The 18901-nt window shown below is 42.3% G+C and overlaps 1 protein-coding gene across 6 annotated transcripts in view; it reads right to left on the reverse strand.

Annotated features, from left to right (window-relative positions):
• GHR (growth hormone receptor) overlaps positions 1-18901 on the reverse strand; it is a 296871-nt gene that overhangs the window by 154853 nt on the left and 123117 nt on the right. For 3 of the 6 annotated variants that reach the window (XM_018065463.1, XM_018065464.1, XM_013972756.2), the window contains exon 2: positions 9350-9430. In XM_018065463.1, coding sequence (XP_017920952.1) covers positions 9350-9419 — 70 coding nt within the window. In that variant the 5' untranslated portion in view covers positions 9420-9430. 6 annotated transcript variants of the gene reach the window in all.

The following is an 18901-nucleotide window of genomic DNA, read 5'->3' on the forward strand; positions in this document are numbered from 1 at the left end:
TAGGTGCTGGGTGACTGGTCTGTTCAATGAAGGATGTTGGCCAGTGGTTGGTATATGGGGTACAGAGTTCAGTCACCTTGGAAAAGGTTGGCAAGACTTAGACATGGCATCAGATGCCCAGGCATTGGTGGGTTGGGCAAAGTTCTGACTCTAGAGGCATCTGAAGTACAGAACACGAAAATGATTCTGCCGCCCACAAATCAGGGCTTTGTGTCAGGCACAGGGAGGCTTGAGGCTTTCTGGAGAACAGTTTCTACAGCTGCACAGCTATTTCCAGACCCTTCCTACTGAAAAGGGGTCCAGATCCAGCCTCTGCCCTGGTGAGGGCTGGGCATAACAGAGCATTAGTGACAACTGTGGACAATGACTGGGGAAGTCCCAGGTCAGGATTTAGAAGCTGATTTCCTTAAAGAAAATGAAGATCAAAAAAAAAAGGAAAATGAAGATCTACTCCATGTCTCAGAATGCTACAGGATGGGGAAACAGGAGTGAACAAAACACTCTTCATGAATCTTTAGGTCTACTAAGTTTTAACCTGTAACTATTTATTGTAGAGTTTGCAGTGGTCATTTTGTAATCTTTTGAAAACAAATTGTATATATTTCAAGCTCAATCCAGAATGTGACACACAACTTAAAACACAGATGTCATGACGACTTCATTTAGAAGTGAAAAGTGAAAGTGTTAGTCACTCAGTCATGTCTGACTCTTTGCAACCCCACGGACTGTAGCCCACCAGGCTCCTCTGTTCCTGGAATTCTCCAGGTAAGAACACTGGAGTGGGTTGCCATTCCCTTTTCCAGGGGATCTTCCTGACCCAGTGATTGAACCCAGGTCTCCCACATTGCAGGCAGATTCTTTACCATCTGAGCCACCAGGGGAAGATACATTTAGAAGAGAGACAAGCAACAAATGTTATCTCTCCCACCCCCTGATCCTCTGCCACTGACTGCCCTTCTAGAAGCCCATCCCTCTGTCCTGTGTCTTGGTAAAGTTTCTAAAAACAATGAACAAGATGCTGAAACATTCCCTCTGTGTGGACACACTCCTCCATGCTCTAATACCTGCAACCTTCCTGTGGAGATATAACACCGACACTGTAATTAGTTAAGGTTAAAGCCTAAGGCTGGTGAGTTGTTTCACATATAGAAACAGAGATTCCTGATAGATGTATCTGACAAATTACAGCAGATTCATTTTTGGACAGATTTGAGGAATACAGACCAGAGAAAACTGATTTCCAGCTGAGGTTTGAAGAAGCACTCCAGGCTCTGGGGCCTCCTGGCCTGCACAGTGCTGGTCAGACGGGGCACCCGTGGAATCCTCTCTGTATGACTGGCTGCCTTGGATTTCAGACAGTGTTTATGCCACACGTCATTGCCGCCTTGATGCTGCTAGCTACAGATGAGGAAGGAGCTGTGTTCTGGGTTTGAGGGATGACCCTGTTGACAGCATGTGAGAATTTCTTGAAGAGCCAAAATGGGACCACAGTGCCTGCTGCTTGGGAAAGCCGAGGGTGGTCCTTGGTCTGTGGCTGCTGGTGACTCTGCCTAATGACCAAGTTATAGACATACATGACTATGGATAAGCAGGCAGTTCCAAGGAGCATGGGGTGGGCCCCAAAGATGTCTTTGTGGATGGCTCTGAAATGCCTAGAATTCTTTATCACAGAGTTTAAGGTTAAGGCTTTGAACTAAACCAACTCCGAGAAAGTAACACAATAACTTAAAATCAGGGTGAGAAGAAAACCAGCCCCCACAGGATCTTCCTAAGAGGGTTTCCTAGGGAAACCTGGGTGATGGAGAGACCTGGGCCCCTAGCTATGACAGGTGACATCAGCCAGAGAGAGCCTGGCTAGGCCAGTCCAAGCCAGTGTGGACTTCTGCACACTTAAACTTAGGTGAGCCTCTGCTCAAGGCAGGAAACCAGGTGTGTGGATGAACGGGAGCTGGTGGCCAGCATCATCAGCAAACACATTTTGTCCACCGCATTCCTGACCCCACATAACAGGAGCCTGAGTGTGGGCTACTGAACCAAAGTGGTTTGTCAACATTGTGCATAGAAGCTCTTGTCCTGTAATGTTGGCATCTAAAGAGGAAGACTGGACGTATAGTCCAACACTGGCGTGTGGGACCTGAATGTTCAAGGTTTAGACTACTCTTGGGTGGTCTCAGTCCTTTTAACACTAACTAGCTAGGGTACATGGAGAAGGCAATGGCACTCCACTCCAGTACTTTTGCCTGGAAAATACCATGGATGGAGGAGCCTGGTGGGGTCGCTGAGGGTCGGACATGACTGACTTCACTTTCACTTTCATGCATTGGAGAAGGAAAATGGCAAGCCACTCCAGCGTTCTTGCCTGGAGAATCCCAGGGACAGGGGAGCCTGGTGGGCTGCCATCTACGGAGTCAGACACAACTGAAGTGACTTAGCAGCAGCAGCAGCTAGGGTACAAACCTCATCACCCACATGGCCAGCTGCTTCACAGGGGTGAGTCACGTAGCTACTGTGGAAGCCTCATCGACCTCCCAGCTTCTGCTCAGTGCATAGCTGTGCTGCCCTTGACTCATCCTGAGTGTATTTTATTGCATTTCATGAGATAAGTGCAGACTCTAGGGGTGATCAAATATCTGGGGATATGTCAAGGTCTTGGGACTGAGTCATGAATGTGCAGAGACAACATGGAGTCAGGAGCTCAGGCCTTTGTTCCTGCTATGGACCCTCAGGGCTCAGTGGCCAAGCAATACCACAGACACACCACAGAGGGGGAGTAGGCGGCTGTGGGACCCGGGCTGGGCACAGGCAGGAGGGGTGCTGGTTAATGGTACAACAGAAAGCTTGCTTAGATACTCTGTTGTCATCAGTCTCAGTGTTTCCCCCAACACAGAGCTGTGCCGGGCAAGTACCACTCCACTGCTTATAGGCTGAGCTGTACTCCAGGGCTTCACTCTGTGACAAGTGAGTCACTGCTGATGCTGGTAACATGATCTCAGGATGCAGAAACTTTGAAATGGGTGGAGTAAGAAAGCTCTGCCAGTTCCTGGAGTCAAAAACCCACACACAACTGGACTCCAAGCGCTCCTCAGCATCTGTCTGTAACCCATCCATTTGTTCTTTTTGACTACCACTGGCACCTTTGCATCATCTCTCTTAACCTATTGCAACCACCTTCCCCCACACTCATCTCTCTCCAATTCACTTTTAATCTACTACAGCCATTGCAACTTTCAATCTACTACTACAAACACTGTCACTGTTTCCAAAATGACAATCTAACAGTAGTGTTACCCTGCTTAAAACTCTTCAGGGACTTTCCTGGTGGTTGAGTGGCTAAAACTCCATGTTCTCAACACAGGGGGTCTGGGTTCGATCCCTGGTGAGGGAACTAGATCCCACGTGTTGTAACTAAGAGTTTGCATGCAGCATTTAAAGATACCGCATGCCACAATGAAGACTGAAAATCCCTAATGCCACAACTAATACCTGGCACAGTCAAGTAAAATCATATATATTTAAAAAATCCCTTTAATAACCTCAGAGGACCACAGTTAAATTAAGTTTACTTGTCTGGCTTCTATAGTCCATGAGTTCCTTAAAGGCAGATAGGTAAATTCAAATTTATATTCAAATAAAACTTGCTGAAAGACCTCATCACCCACAAAGGTCTCTGCATATCTCCCACTGGCATCACCCAGGTAGACGAGACTGGAAGCTCCATCACCTGGCCTGCTAGGACCTGAACTCCAGCGGCTTAGCCATCTGTGATACACCAAGAGGACCAGGTGACAGAGGGCTGCTGACGCCCACAGCACCGGAAGGGACTAAGACTTCTCGTCTGTTGAAGTAAAGACAGCAGGAATCTCACGCTCCGAGGCCTTCTCGCTAACTTCTAGGGTGAACTCAAGGAAAGCCTTGAACTACTCCTTCTTGAAAACACTTTTAACAGGTACACCTTTTACTGTTTACCAACTACAGCCGTGACTCCAATACATGGGTGAAATACATCCTGCATGACCTGAAGCTCCCAGGGCTCCGTGGGGCTTTGCCTGCAAGCAGGCATGAAAGAGAAAGGTTTATTTTTCTTTTTAAATAATGTTCTTGCCATTGGGTCATTATTTCCTATTGTCAGCAATTAGATCAGAGCTGTCTTTTCTTTCACAAAAGTGCTGTATATGTTTGTATAAGTTTATGAAAAATGTCCAAAGATAGAAAACATTATTTGAGGGATCTTGGTTCCTTTGGGACATGGCATCTCACTCCTAGTGTAAGTTATCTAATGGAATGATATTTAGAGTGATAAGATACTAACGATGTGCTTTGTCTGCAAACCATGCCCTACACACACATGCACACATGTATATATGTATGTATATATACGTACACATATATATGTATGTTTTGGCCAAGTTGCACGACTTATGGGATTTTAGCTCCCCTACTAGGGATTGGCCCCAGAAGTAAAGTGCCGAATCCTAACCACTGAACCATCAGGGAATTCCCTATATATGCTATATATAAATTCTACACACACAGACACACACACACACACAAAATGCATCACCATGAACACTTTTACCTGGCCAGAATTTAAGAACTATGACTTGCTGGATATGGTATGCTGCTGCTGCTGCTGCTGCTAAGTCGCTTCAGTCGTGTCTGACTCTGTGCGACCCCAGAGACGGCAGCCCACCAGGCTCCCCCATTGCTGGGATTCTCCAGGCAGGAACACTGGAGTGGGTTGCCATTTCCTTCTCCAATGCATGAAAGTGAAAAGTGAAAGTGAAGTTGCTCAGTCGTGTCTGACTCCTAGCAACCCCATGGACTGCAGCCTACCAGGTTCCTCCATCCATGGGATTTTCCAGGCAAGAGTACTGGAGTGGGGTGCCACTGCCTTCTCCAGATATGGTATAAGCCTCTCCAAATACTACCCATCTTCCTGGCCCAATAAGCCTTGCCTTTTCCATGAAGCTTTTGCTATCTCTAGACCTTCTATAATTTATCTTGAATTCATCAACCTAAGTTTACATAGGAAGGGAATAATTACAAACACAGCATTCACATAGTGTACACTCTGACCAAGTTAATTATACGTCTTCCACAAAGGAAGTGCTGAAAAAACATGCGGATGCTGTGTGTGTCAACTAGAACCACTCACTGCCTACCACAGTGCCCTGCGTGCAATGCAAACACAATGACCAGATGACTTGCTCTCCACGTCTGTCGCATATCTACACCTGAGCACTTCTTTTCTGTTGTTCCATCACTATACATGCTACTTCTGCAGCCACGCCTGCTCTTCTCAGCCTTTCAAATCTTAACCCAGTATTCTCATTTCTGCTGAAATAACACTAACATCCTCTGTGAAGTCTCCTTTACTTCACCACAGCTTGACATGGCTCTCCTCTCTTCACTCCCCTTAAAGACAGTAGTTCAGGCCACTGTTTCCGTACATAACCACCTCATACAGTCATTCTCTGTGGATATTCTTGATCTCTTAAGTCATGATAAATTCCTTGAAGGAAGAATCACTATTTTCCTCATAGCCCTGAGTTCAATCTTTAAAAATGAGAAGCTCTGCTCCATACACTGAATTTGTTGAATTAAACTACTCCAGCCACCTTGATTTATTCTTTTCCAGAACATCTTGGTCATCTGTATTCATCACACACTCTAGACCTTAAAGCTGTAGTCTCTCATTAATACCTACAGGTTCTTCACATCCCAGCTAGACTGAACTTCTTCAGGGCAGGGCTTGCCTGCTCTCACCTGAGGTTGCTGAGGTCAGCTGGGGACCAACAGAAAGAGTAGAGGTACAACAACATATAACAGGTGCTCCTCAGAAGTATGTTTGTATCCATAACATCTTTATGCATATTTCTCATTAAAATCATTATCACAGGAGCCGCAGTTTTAAGGCAACCAGTTGACAGTTCAACCCTGTGAAGCCCTCTGAAAATGGGGCACTGTTGCTCATTTCTGATTTTGGAATAAGAAATTCTCCCTGAGAACCCTCTTACATAGCTGGTGGGAATGTAAATTGGGGCAGCCACTATGGCACAGTATGGCACGTCTTCAAAACACTAACAATAGAAGGACCATGTGATCCATCAACTCCATTCCTGGGTATACATCTGGAAAAAATGAAACACTTATTTGAAAAGACACAGGCACCCTCATGTTCATAGCAGCACTATTTACAATAGCCAAGACATGGAAGCAACCCAAGTATCTATCAACAAGTGGATAAAACAAGATGTATATAAGTGTTAATAAACAATGGAATATTATTCAGCCATAAAAAGAATGGAATTCTACCATTTGCAATAATGTGGATGGCCATGGAGGGTATTATGCTTACTGAAAAAAAAGTTAGAGAAAGACAAATACTCTATCATATCACTTATTTGTGAAATCTAAAGAATAAAACAAATAAATGTATATAGCAAAATAGAAACAGACTCACAGAGAGAACTAGTAGTGAACAGTAGAGAGAGTGGAGAGAAGAGGGGCAACATAGCAGTATGGGATTAAGAGGTATAAACTACTATATATAAAATAGATAAGCCACAAGAATACATTGCACAGTTGGAAGTTACAGCTGTAAATTTACAATAACTTTAAATGGAATATAATCTATGAAAATACCAAGTCACTATGCTGTACCCATATTTTGATTTAAAAATTTAAATAAACTACATCCAGGAAAAAAAAGAAATTCTTCCTAAGAGTAGGTATACTGCCTTGAAGATCAGATATAAAGACTAATATTAACAGCTAATGGATCAGAGACCTATTAATATAACTTTTGTTACCCTAACATTATTGACCGGAGTGTGTCAATATTCACTTATATAACACATCACTAGCACAGGCGTTAGTTCCTGCAAAACCCCTAGTCAATCATGTATTAAGGATGAAAGACAGAAAGCAGCTGTAGCTAATACACTAATACACTGTAGCTAATACAATGGTGGCACTGTTCAGCGCTTAGTTCTCATTAAATTTCCGATAGGCCAATTAGACTTAATAAAAAAATTCTCTCAGGGCCAGTGTATTTTTAATTGCTCATCTGCCCAAGCAAGAAAAACCTTGCTCAAGGCTTCAGGTGCCAACCTTCCCTGGGCATGCAAGTCTGCCATCTTCTACCAGCCTCTGGGCAGCTCTTCTCTAGGTGATGCTTCCCAGATCGCTTGCTCAGCAGCACCACCTCTTCCACTGACCAAACTAGATTCAGTGAATGGCTGGTGAAACTAGAGAAACATCTTTTTTTCCCCAAAAGTCCTCTCTTACATTTTTAGTCTGCCTTATACAATGGGAAAGAAAATAAAGTGATCTGGGTACAATCTGGATCTCGCAAGGAAAAAAAAAACAAAACACGTAGCCCATGAAGATCATCTGAGATTCAATTCATGTCATGTCAGGAGATCACTCTGGCTGAACCCATCAGATAAATGGCCAGAACTGGCAAGCATCACACACACACACACACACACACACACACACACGCACGCACGCACGCACACACTCTCTCTCTCTCTCTCTCTCTCTCTCTCTCACACTTGCTCATGTTCAAACATGCTCATCTGCATCTTCTTATATAAACAACATACCCTGTCCTTAACAATCCTCAGGCCATTTTAAGCTAAGAATTCTGGAGTAGCCACATATTCCAGAGGAATTTTGGTTAGCCTACTAAGAAAAAAAGAGTAACAGCTTTTTTTTCCCTTTGCTAAATTACTTGGTATGTGCAACTACTGTTTAACTGTAAGTACTGTTGAATATACAATTTGTATTTACTATAAACTATTGCATTTTCTTATTCTGTGCTCCCCACAAACAAAAAACTATCAAAAAGCAACAAAATAAAAAGCAAACATAAAACCAACTAACTGTTTTGCTTCCTCCACGAAGTTAAAGGTTTACTAAAATGTCAAAGCAGTTGAAATATATGCTCTTTGCAGACTCTCTAGGTCAAAAATGTAATTTGAGTTCTAGTCTTTTAGTCAGGCATACATTTTCTTTAGAGTTCCTTTGCCATACTTTTCATTTCACAAGTCTTTTAAATTCCTCAAGCCTAGCCTTGTAGAGTGAAAGTCATCTTAATGAAGAAAGTAGAGATTAAACCACCATGACTTTGGAATGGCACAGGATCTCAGCTGTAAATCTTTGGCTCAGAACCAGGGTCTAAAACCAGCCATGGGAAAAGCTGCTGACATGGAGGCTGTGATTCCCTCCATGTTCGACTTGCATAATGTTGACATTATAACACCAGAGAGACCCCAAAATATTTCAAACAATTGTGACTTCTTTTCTATAAATATTTTAAAATTGTTTTAGGAGATAAAATAACATTTTACCCTTCTTGTTTTCTTAGTTACTCTGGTTGCCCTCTGCAGCTCACTACTAGGGATTTATTTTTGGCTCGAAGGTCAGGGAGGACATTTTAAGGCACTACTTCTGTTGCTAAACTGTGTTTTCCAACATGAGTTGCCTGGGAAGTAGGGGAGCTGGCTGCTCTTAAAGCCACAAGTGACTGTAGAATCACAGAATAGGAGAAACATGATCCTTTCCTTTGTTGAAGCTCAGGCAAGAAAAAAGTATCAAGTATTCAAGATGATATTTTAAAAAGTCTCCCACTTTGTTATAAGCACGGTTTTCTTTCAGGACAGAAAAATCCTTTTCATTCCCTTTCATTACTCGCCTATTCCAGTTATTACTGTTTGAGTCCTAAGTTTGAATATATGACAACTTTTCCAATAGGAACAGAGTATAAAGAAGAAGGGAGAATTACAGAGATGGCCAAGGAAATTAGTGACATCTGAGCACATCATTCAACTACTTCAGCTGTTTCTTCCTTCTAACTTAGCCAAATGGTCACCATCCAGTGAGTGAGAGGTGAACTTTATTTGAAATCTGAAATTTCCACTCTCAGAGAATATGATTAAGAGGCCTTAAATCTGAGCTCTGGAAACAGGCTTTGGTAACGCTAGTCACAGATGAGCTGAGTGATCAGTTGGTGAATAACCCTTCAGTGCAATTTCAATCTTTCTCCCAGAGCCTGAGACCAAGAGACCTGGCATGCCTTCACCAGAAATGTCCTCAGCATGATTTGCAGCATTTATTTTTGATGAAGAAGCAGCAGCTGTCAAAGCTGACTACTGTGTTCCTCCTAAAACATCCCCAGAGATGTCCTCCTAGTTTGCAATTTTAAACCTACCACAGGTTTTCTATTTACCACTACTTAAAACTTACCTCTTTTAATTACCTCACCCAAAGAACTTAGATTTCACAGGTAAAGTTCAGTGTGGTTTCAAAATATTGCAAACGGGGATGGAAAAGCAGAACTCACCTTCACTCCCAGAAAAAGCATCACTGGAGCCTGCCACTGCCAAGGTCAACAGCAGCTTCCAGAGATCCATACCTGTAGGACCTGCAATCATACAAAGAAAAACAAAATTAAGCTAAGCAATTAAAAGCAGACCATGTTCATCAAAAATTGTTCAAATACTGGCTGAATCAGGAATGAATTGACATGCACATCAGCTCTAGAAGGAATCTTCCTAAGTCTTTCGCTGCCCTACAGTCTCAAGTTGCCACACTTTTCATGAGAACAAACACCAGGGTGTAATACATTCTACTTCCAGTGGGTGCTCGCCTTGAGAAAGAACATGGACACTAGATTTCCACATTCTTGCCAACAGCCATAGAATGACCTCACAACAAATGACCCCCACACGTTGCTTTCATGACAGCGCCAGCATGATTCACTTTAATTTGACCTGCAAATAGGAACTCCTCAGCTGTATCGCTAAGCAAGGGACCTTGGGCTGGACAGGCCGAAAAAGGAAAAACAAAACAACCCATTTCAGGCATAGTAAAACTTCTCCAACGTGTCTCCCAGTGAACAAAAGAGCTCAATGAACACTCAAAACACTGCTAGTGAGCCATAGGAAGGAGGCTTAACTAGAAGGCTGCAGAGAGGTGGGAAGTGGAAAGGAAAAAAACACCAGTGCTTCCTAGGTGGCCTCCCCTGGGACACCTGGTGTCCTTGTGGGTTTTAGTTGCAGAAGGAATGAGGCCTCTGAAAAGCCCAGGAATGTGAGCACCTCAGATTCTAGGAAGGGTCAGTTTGCGGGCTAGCCATTTGGAATCCCAAGCTTGGCCACACCTTGGACCCTTCAGTGTGATGAATGGGGGAACAGGTCAACATGCCTCAGCCAGCACACACTTTACCTGGAGGAAATGAAGTTTCTTTGTAATAAATAAACCAGATGTCCATCTCCTTGATCTCTAAAGAGACAAGTTTAGGCTGGCTTAAAATGAACTCGGCAGACTGCCCTTTTGGAGAGCTGTTGCTACATCTGACGACTAATGCCAACTACTTTAAATCTTAGCTGCAATATTTCCATAAAATTGTAGCTCTTTACAAGTTATTCAGGCAGATCTGATCATCATACTGGGAGCTCCATCAGTGCCTTTATTGGACTTAGTCCTCCTATTACCCCTAATCAAACTGAAATGATGAACACAGATGATTGTTTTCATGGGTAATGGAAGGCTTTGAGCCAGGTAATGGCTATGTAATTCTGAATAGGTATCAAACATCTGATGCTCTACATTTTCATTTCTAGACAGTGGATGATACAACATTTAAAAAATTCTGTATCATTTTTTTTATGTTCTTAAAAAAATTCTAAGAAAACATCTCTAGGTGAACAGAATCTCTCTCGTGTTCCCACATGCATGAGAACAGCTCTCATACAGTGCCCCAAGGGTCATTCATAGGATTGAGTGTGACATCATAGAGGAACACACTTTACCAACAGTGAGAGTTCACACTAATGTGAGTTGGGGTCATTATGACACCTGTGTTTTAAATTCTTAACCTGGAAGGCTCTGGGCTAATGGCTTTGCGTCATCCACATCTACTTTCACTGAGCCTCTCTCCCAAGATCCTTTACTCCCAGATGAAGAGGCCATTATAGTCATAATTTGAGGTCTCCAGCAGAAATGTTAGTTTGGCCAAGAAGTTCGTTTGGGTTTTCCCATAATATCTTATGGGAACACATAAAGAGGCTAAAAACAAACATGTTATAGGTTGAAAATGTTACCCTCTTGATAGCTGGGTACTTCCTTTAAAATTTTATTTCAAAAGTCTTTTTAAGGAAGAAAAGCTTTGGGGAACTGGACTCTACCTAGTGCTAGGTTCACTCACCGCGCCTTACCACGCTGCGTCAGGTAAAGAAGCCTCCCCTGGCACTTGCTCTCTTGCTCCTAACAGTGAATCCCATTCTGAGGCAGCACTGTACGCCCCGCAACTGAACAAGGATAAGAGCAGGTTTGCATTTCTCAGAAGGATGCTTCCCTGGTTTGCAAGTCACCTCTCCACGCTTCTCAAAGAGTCTTGTCAGATGCTAGAGACAAGTGAATTTTGCTTCAAATGAAATATAGTTGGCCTCCACCCATCCCCAAAACTTTTGAAAGCTGCTGCCTACAAATGAACTTCACTTCCCCCAAGTAAGGAACTGATGATCACAATTCCTTTAGGAGCCAAATCCATCTCCAACAGGCCACATTCTATCTCACGAAACAAATTGGAATCCACAAAGCAAAATGAACGAGAAACTTGTTGGCACACTCACACAGCAGAAAAGGAGGTTATTTAGAACAGCCATCCTCCCACATAGAGGCGTTCACTGTCATAGACAGCAGAGCATAGGGACCCCTCAACTCTAGGGCTCTAACAAGGGGTGGGAGCAGAGAAGAAGATAAAGCGATGTGGCTGGATTCCAGGAAGGGCTAAGTGTTTCCCTAGAGACTAATGCTCCCCTTCCACTGTTGCTGGCTCAGTGGGGATGACTGCAAAAGCGGTCCCCTGTGCTCTCCCCTCCTTCGCAGTCCCCTAGTGAACTCTCTCTAATGCCTTCACATGAACAGAGTGTTAGTTGGCCTGGGATGATTCATCTGTAAGCGTCCCCCTTCAACCATGCAGAGCTCTGCATGGCAGCTTCTAGATGAGAGGATTCTCTTTCATTAGGTCCTGGAGGAGATAAAATGTCACTGGAAGAGGAGAGAGTGCCAAAACACAAAGTTTGGTACTTTAATCTATCAGTGATGCGCCAGATGTGAGCAGGAGTAAATCCTTTATTTCCCTTTCCTAATATAATAATCTAACTAGAGGCAGGCCTTGTTCAGAAGCATCTATTAAACTGTACCTTCGTCTATAGGGTTTTTTAAGTTTGCAATATTTTCCTAGGGAAAATCCTTCTCTACATTTCTAATGATATTTATGCATTCTTTGGCTATAGCCACAAGGCATGATTTCCACTGGGGTGGGGGAAGAAGGAGCTGCTATTCTTGCATCAGGGAACTCACACCATTTATTTGGAGCTCAATGCACCTGAGGCATTTTGCCTGTTCCCCCTTCCTCGAGGGAGAGCCAGTTGAAAAGCCCTGTGATCCAGCTGGCATGAGTTTTAATTCTGTAAACTGCCTAGCAGAGGAGGCCTCCAAATCACAGTGCGGCCAATGATACAGTTTTGTTCCTTGGCTATAAAACAGTCCATAAACACACAAGAAGAGATGGAGATTAAATACAATATTTTTTCCCAATATGTTATAACCAACTCCAGGCAAAGGAAGCCATTGGTTCAACTCCCTTTCACTTAAAATTAGCAAGTATTTGTTGAATCACCAGTACCTGCTAGCATTATTCAAGGCATAATAGAAAATATAAAAGCAATCAAAATCATTGAGAAATTACTATTGGATTTCAGAGATATCCACACAGAAATGATGAGCAGCCCGTCAATTTAAAGTGAAGATAAGACTACTTTGCAAAGAATCCCCATGTCATCTTTATTAAAAGTAACAATAAAAAAGCTATAGAGCCATAGAGGAAAAAATGTCCTCATATCTGGTTAGTAATTTACCAGAGATATAATGAACCACTACACAAAACCACCAACATCCTCTGATTTGCATCATGTATTTAAAAGGAAAACAGTCAAAAAGCATCCTTAGAAGTATGATGTTAACATTTTAATAAATGGGAGGAGTAAAATAACAGACTTGGGAGCTTGTAGTCCTGTCACAGCCAAGTTAGGAAGACTATCAAAAGAGTGGCTTGAATTGGGCAGAAATGTTTCCCCAAATTTCTGTTTTACTGATCTAGTGATTCTGCTCTGCAAGAAGTGAAAGAAAGAAAGTGAAGTGGCTCAGTCGTGTCCAACTCTTTGCGACTGCATGGACTGCAGCCTGTCAGGCTCCTCTGCCCATGGAATTTTGCAGGCAAGAATACTGGAGTGGGTTGCCATTTCTTTCTCCAGGGGATCTTCCCAACCCAGGGATCGAACCTGGATCTCCCGCACTACAGGCAGACTCTTTACCATCTGAGCCACCAGGGAGGCCCTGGAAAAAGTGAGGGTTGATTAAAAAAAACCCCAACAGAAGCAGAATTGTTTATATTGCAAAACCAAGACTCCAGGTAGATAACCTAATAAATGTGTACTTTCTGATGCTAGTGTTGATTACTAATGAAGTATTGCAAAACTGAATCTCATTGATTTCTGGTGAAGCTTTTCTAAGAACTCAGCACTGAAAAAGGAAGAGGTTCATCCAAAACGGTATTTGAAATATCTATTCTAATTAGCTTCAGGCATTTATTTGAACAGTTTGCACCTAGAATTCTTGTTATTATCTACTTTTTGGTGATGGTCATTTGAAAATCTGTCAGACACAAAATGCCTTAGGTCAATTTATCTCCTTCCTATCAGTGAGGGAGAAAAAATGCACAGACATTATTGATATAACTACTCTTGCTGAAATTTCTCCCTTCAGGGATCTGGTAGGGAATACAAGATGGGAAAGTAATTTAAACAGATAAGGTGTGGGAGGAAAAATCCTTTGGAAGTGGTATATATAGTAGGTCTCCATTTTTATTAAAAAAATGTAGAGCATATATGGTGGGTATTAACACTTGTGCTAATTTAGTTACTACCAGTCAACCACTGAATATTTCAAATGTGGCTAACACAAGTGAAGAATTAAATAAGCTTAGTTATACTTAATTTTGATTAAATATTTCAATTAAATATTAAGTATATATTCAGAACATGTTGGGTATGTAAACCTTTTTTAACAGTACATTTTATAAGATTTAAGTACAGATCAAGTATATTTCAGATAAAAAGTTAGCATCTAAATTGAGATGTACTCTAAGTGTAAAATATATATGGACTTTGAAGGTTTGGTACAAAAGAATACAAAATATTTCAATAATGGTTATGTTGATTACATGTTAAAATCATATTTTTAGACTGTTGAATAAAATATTAAAACTACTATCCCCCATTTAAAATAATTTAACTATTGAGAATTAGTTAAATTACATATGTGGCTTGAATTATATTTTATATTCCTATTTGACAATATTGATATACACACTTTATGGCCCGCATGTCTGTACCTGCATTCAGAAACATTAGCCTGTTACAGGAGCATATCTGCTTTCATAACAAAAACAATACACAAAATAAAATTGTATGTTTATAGTGACATATGAAATCATAATGGTTAAATCTTTAGAGGTCGTCCCAAATGCAGAATGATGGGGACAAAAGATTTACTGAAGACTTAGGTATGATTATATTTATGGAAGCTTTTTAGGGTGCCCACTGTGCCTTTATTTACCTTTAGAAGTATGATAATTCATAGTGTACCTCTGAGTCATGGTCTGCTGCTGCTGCTGCTAAGCCGCCTCAGTCATGTCCGACTCTGTGTGACCCCACAGACGGAAGCCCACCAGGCTCCCCTGTCCTTGGGATTCTCCAGGCAAGAACACTGGAGTGGGTTGCCATTTCCTTCTCCAGTGCATGAAAGTGAAAAGTGAAGGTGAAGTCGCTCAGTCATGTCCGACTCTTAGCGACCCCGTGGACTGCAGCCCACCAGGTTCCTCCGTCCATGGGATTTTCCAGGCAAGAGTGCTGGAGTGGGGTGTCATCGCCTTCTCCGGAGTCATTGTCAGTGGTGTACTAATATCTAACAATTGTCTCTCTGGAGTAATAACTTTAAAAGGGCCACAGTTTGTAGCATTTGCCAATCTCTGTGGTATAAATACCTCCACTAAGGCTGATTTTAAGCTACCAAGTCACTTAACTTGGATTCATTGAATCACTGACATCACTAAATGTAGATTCCCAAGTTGGTATAAGCTGGGCCCAGCACACCACCAGCTGGGAAAGCAGGTGATGCTCTCTGGACTCCAGGTGAGGCAATAGGGACAAAGGTTAAACAATCTGCTGACGTGGCACAGGCAGGGGACAGTGCTGCTGAGTGAGCCCTGGACACTCGGGTTCATCTGATGCCACCTGTTCCTTGTCAGATGGCCGTATGTCATTAATAATCACTGATACTTTTCTGGGGCTATAGAAATTACTATCTAACTATCATAGATGCTATCCTTGCCCTTCAACTACAAAGGGTGAGCTTAGGGCTTCAGTGCACAAGTTCTGGAATCAGGTTCAAATCCTTGCTTTACCAAACCTCAGTTTACTCTGTGTGTATCAACACTTGCTATTTATTACACTTTCTGATACTAGTGATTAAGCAGACCATTTTATGTTTCCATGGGGTTGGGAGAGGGGCCCTCATTGTAGGTCCTGGAATGGAAGCCTAGGGATGTGGTAATGCCATCAGCACAATAGGTGAGACTCCCCTCTTCAATCAAGCACTTAACTCACACGAGTGTCCAGGGAAGGGGAAGGATCATCATCACGTAACGTGTGCATCTCCTAGGATAAGCAGGAATGAATGCTGCTCACTTCTGCTTAGGTGTACATGGAGGTGGGAGAAGTAATCAGAATCAAAAGTGTGGGAATCCAGAGATTGATCTCCCTCTTAATCACAATCTCACCTACTGTAAGAATATTTTATGTTGCTGTTTACTGGATCCAGATCATTTGTTTCATGAGTTATGGATTTTTACAGCTGAAAACTGGGTAGATTAATTCTAACAATAAGATGCTTGGTTTAAAGCCAGGAGTCTTCCTGTGAGAACACAGAGAAGGCAACTGGGTTACAGGAACCTGGGCTTCCACCCTTTTCTTTCTGGAGGAGTGAAAGAATAAGGGCCATTTCAAGACCAAATACTTGGTGCTTCTCCTTTCCTGGTAAGCATGGGCATTCTGTTGGGAGTGGACCTTTCTTGGCGCATGGGACATCCTGTTTGAATTCAGCAGGACCCAGTGGCACTTTGCAACCCCTCAACACAATAGCTAGACCAATGGATAACCTTCAAACTCACCCAGCCTGATACACTTGGTGCATTCACTGGGCACGAGGCAGGTGTAACTCTTACATGGAAGAGAAAATCAGTCCCATAGGTGGGTGCTTATTTGAACAGTATGTTCCATTTCTTTGTATATCTTACAGTATTGCACCTACAAAGTCATTTTTTTTTCCTAAACAAAATTTGAGAAAGCAAACCTCTTACTGGATTTCTGGTTTCTCTCTTTCCATGAGTGGCTCCCCCCAACCCCCAAAATCTAATTTTAATCACACACGTCACACAGAACATGGAGAATGTACTTTAAACAAAGTTGAAGATGCTGAAGTTTCTTCCAAGACTCTCAGATGGAAATACAGGCTTTGTTTTACCTAATTTATTGGAAATAGATAAGCTGTTGAAGATCTCATAGGACGAAGTCTTCAAATAACAAAAAAGATTCAGTATCTTTATGAGATATAATTTGACAATGATTTCAACCATAACTCAGAGTATTCAAGGAGTCACTCACATACCTGGATCACATACAGAGCAAACGTTGGAAGAAACTCTTTTTTTCTTTTATCAAGTCCAAAATAGTGAAGCTGTTGTTTCAGGGTAAACAAGTTGGGAAACCAAGAGTGAGGCAATATGCTCTCCTGGGAAATACATGGCTAGAAAAGGAGTCAGCAATCCTGTGCCCTGGATGCAGCCCTACATTGCCCGATGTAATGGCTCAGGCAGTAAGTTCATCACTGCAGGGCCTGTCTCCTCACCTACACGCCATACCAGGCTTCTGTGATGCACCAAACCCCGTGCTGTGCAATGTAATAAACAGCTGTCAAGTACAGAGGGTTCCTCCTGTCCTGAAGTTGCCAGACTCCTTGTCTTTCTCGTCCTTCAGCTGTGAGCAACCTGGAGGCCACAGCTGTGTGTCACTCACACTTTTATCCCCAACAACTAGCCTCGGACCCCACAGAGTAGATGCCCCTTCCAAAATCTGCCAATGAATAAATGTGCCAAGTGCCTTATTATTTCATTAATTCCTTGCAAAAGATCCTCTTTTCAAAAAATTTTTATTTTTACTTTATTTTATTTTACAATACTGTATTGGTTTTGCCAAGTATTCTGTCTGAGGTTGTGGCATCTTGCTTTGAGAAGTGAAGGGAATCCCACAACCTCAGACCGAATACTTCCTGGTATGGATTGGAACCTTCTCCAAGGCCTGCCATTGCCTTTCATGCGTCTTTGAAAATGCTAAACCAGGCCAACTAAACACACAAATAGGGTACCAGTGAGGCAGGCCATACTTCAGAGAGCAAGAGAAAGAGAGGAAGGTCCAGGTTTAAATCATGGACAGGGACAGGCACTATAGTATTTCTAGTACCGAGGGCCTGTCAAGGACGGTGATAATTCATAAGTGCTGACGTAGTTTCTTTAGGAGAAGGATATTCGTCTCTATATCTCAGAGATTCCAAGAGCACCTGGTCTACTTTTAGGTACATTACTTAAGAGCTATGCGGTGTGCCCTTTCCATGACATGAGGGCATCACCCGCCTCTTTGGAGCCTATATTATAAATAGAAAGAAGTCTATTTGGCCAGACTGACTGGCTGCCAGATAGATGGCAAACACAGGGCAGATCAATGTCACATCTCATCGCCAGGAAATTTACAATACACCATTTCACTCTTCAGATCATGGAAGGTGTAATAGCTTGATGTGGACCATCCATTGTTAATAGCTTTAGTAGAAAATGCTCTCCAAAGAAAATGCAACTTGTTACCGAAATATAATGCCAGCCACAAATGCCTGCTGTCTGTATAATTTTAAATTTCCTAGTAACCACATTAAGAGTAAGACGCAGATAAATTTTAATTATGTATCCTAATTAACCCAATATATCCAAAATATCATCACTTCATCATGTAGTAAATAGGGAAAGTATTGAGATATTTTATGTACTTTTCTTTTCCCATACTGAGTCTTTGAATCTGGTATGTATTTCACTCTCACAGCACATGGCAACCGGCACCAGTCACATTAAAAGTGTTTAAGAGCCGTAGGCAGTGAGTGGCCACTGCACTGGATGGTGCAGTTCTGAGACTCTGAGACTGGGGAGGTCTATGTGTCCCTGGCTACTGCAGGATGTATCTGTGTAGACCAAACTGCTGACAAGGGACTTTTAAACATATTTGGCAAGGTCTAATAATTTCTTAAGGTCCTAGAAAGAGTTTTTCTATTGAAGCGAGAAGCAGGCTTTTATAGACCATAACACTCATTTTGCATATAATTACTGAGCACTGAACTCTACAAATAATTAAACCGTAAGGCCAGAAACAGATCTGTCACTAGGTATGGAACTTTAAGTAAATCATTTCACACCCTTAGTCTCTTTATTTCCAAAAGAGTATGTTAGGAGCATAGCAATAGTTCTTAGCCTTGATTGTATATTAGACCTTATAAACAAATGCCCTGGCTTTACCATAGTACCAAACGTAAATGGGAAATCTGGCTTCCCAGGTGGCACAGTGGTAAAAGAATCCACCTGCCAATGCAGAAGATGCAGGAGATGTGGGTTCGATTCCTGGTGGGAGAGATTCCCTGGAGTAGGAAATGGCAACCCACTTCAGTAATT

The sequence above is a fragment of the Capra hircus genome, chromosome 20 (genome assembly GCF_001704415.2).
Source record: "Capra hircus breed San Clemente chromosome 20, ASM170441v1, whole genome shotgun sequence".
NCBI lineage: Eukaryota > Metazoa > Chordata > Mammalia > Artiodactyla > Bovidae > Capra > Capra hircus.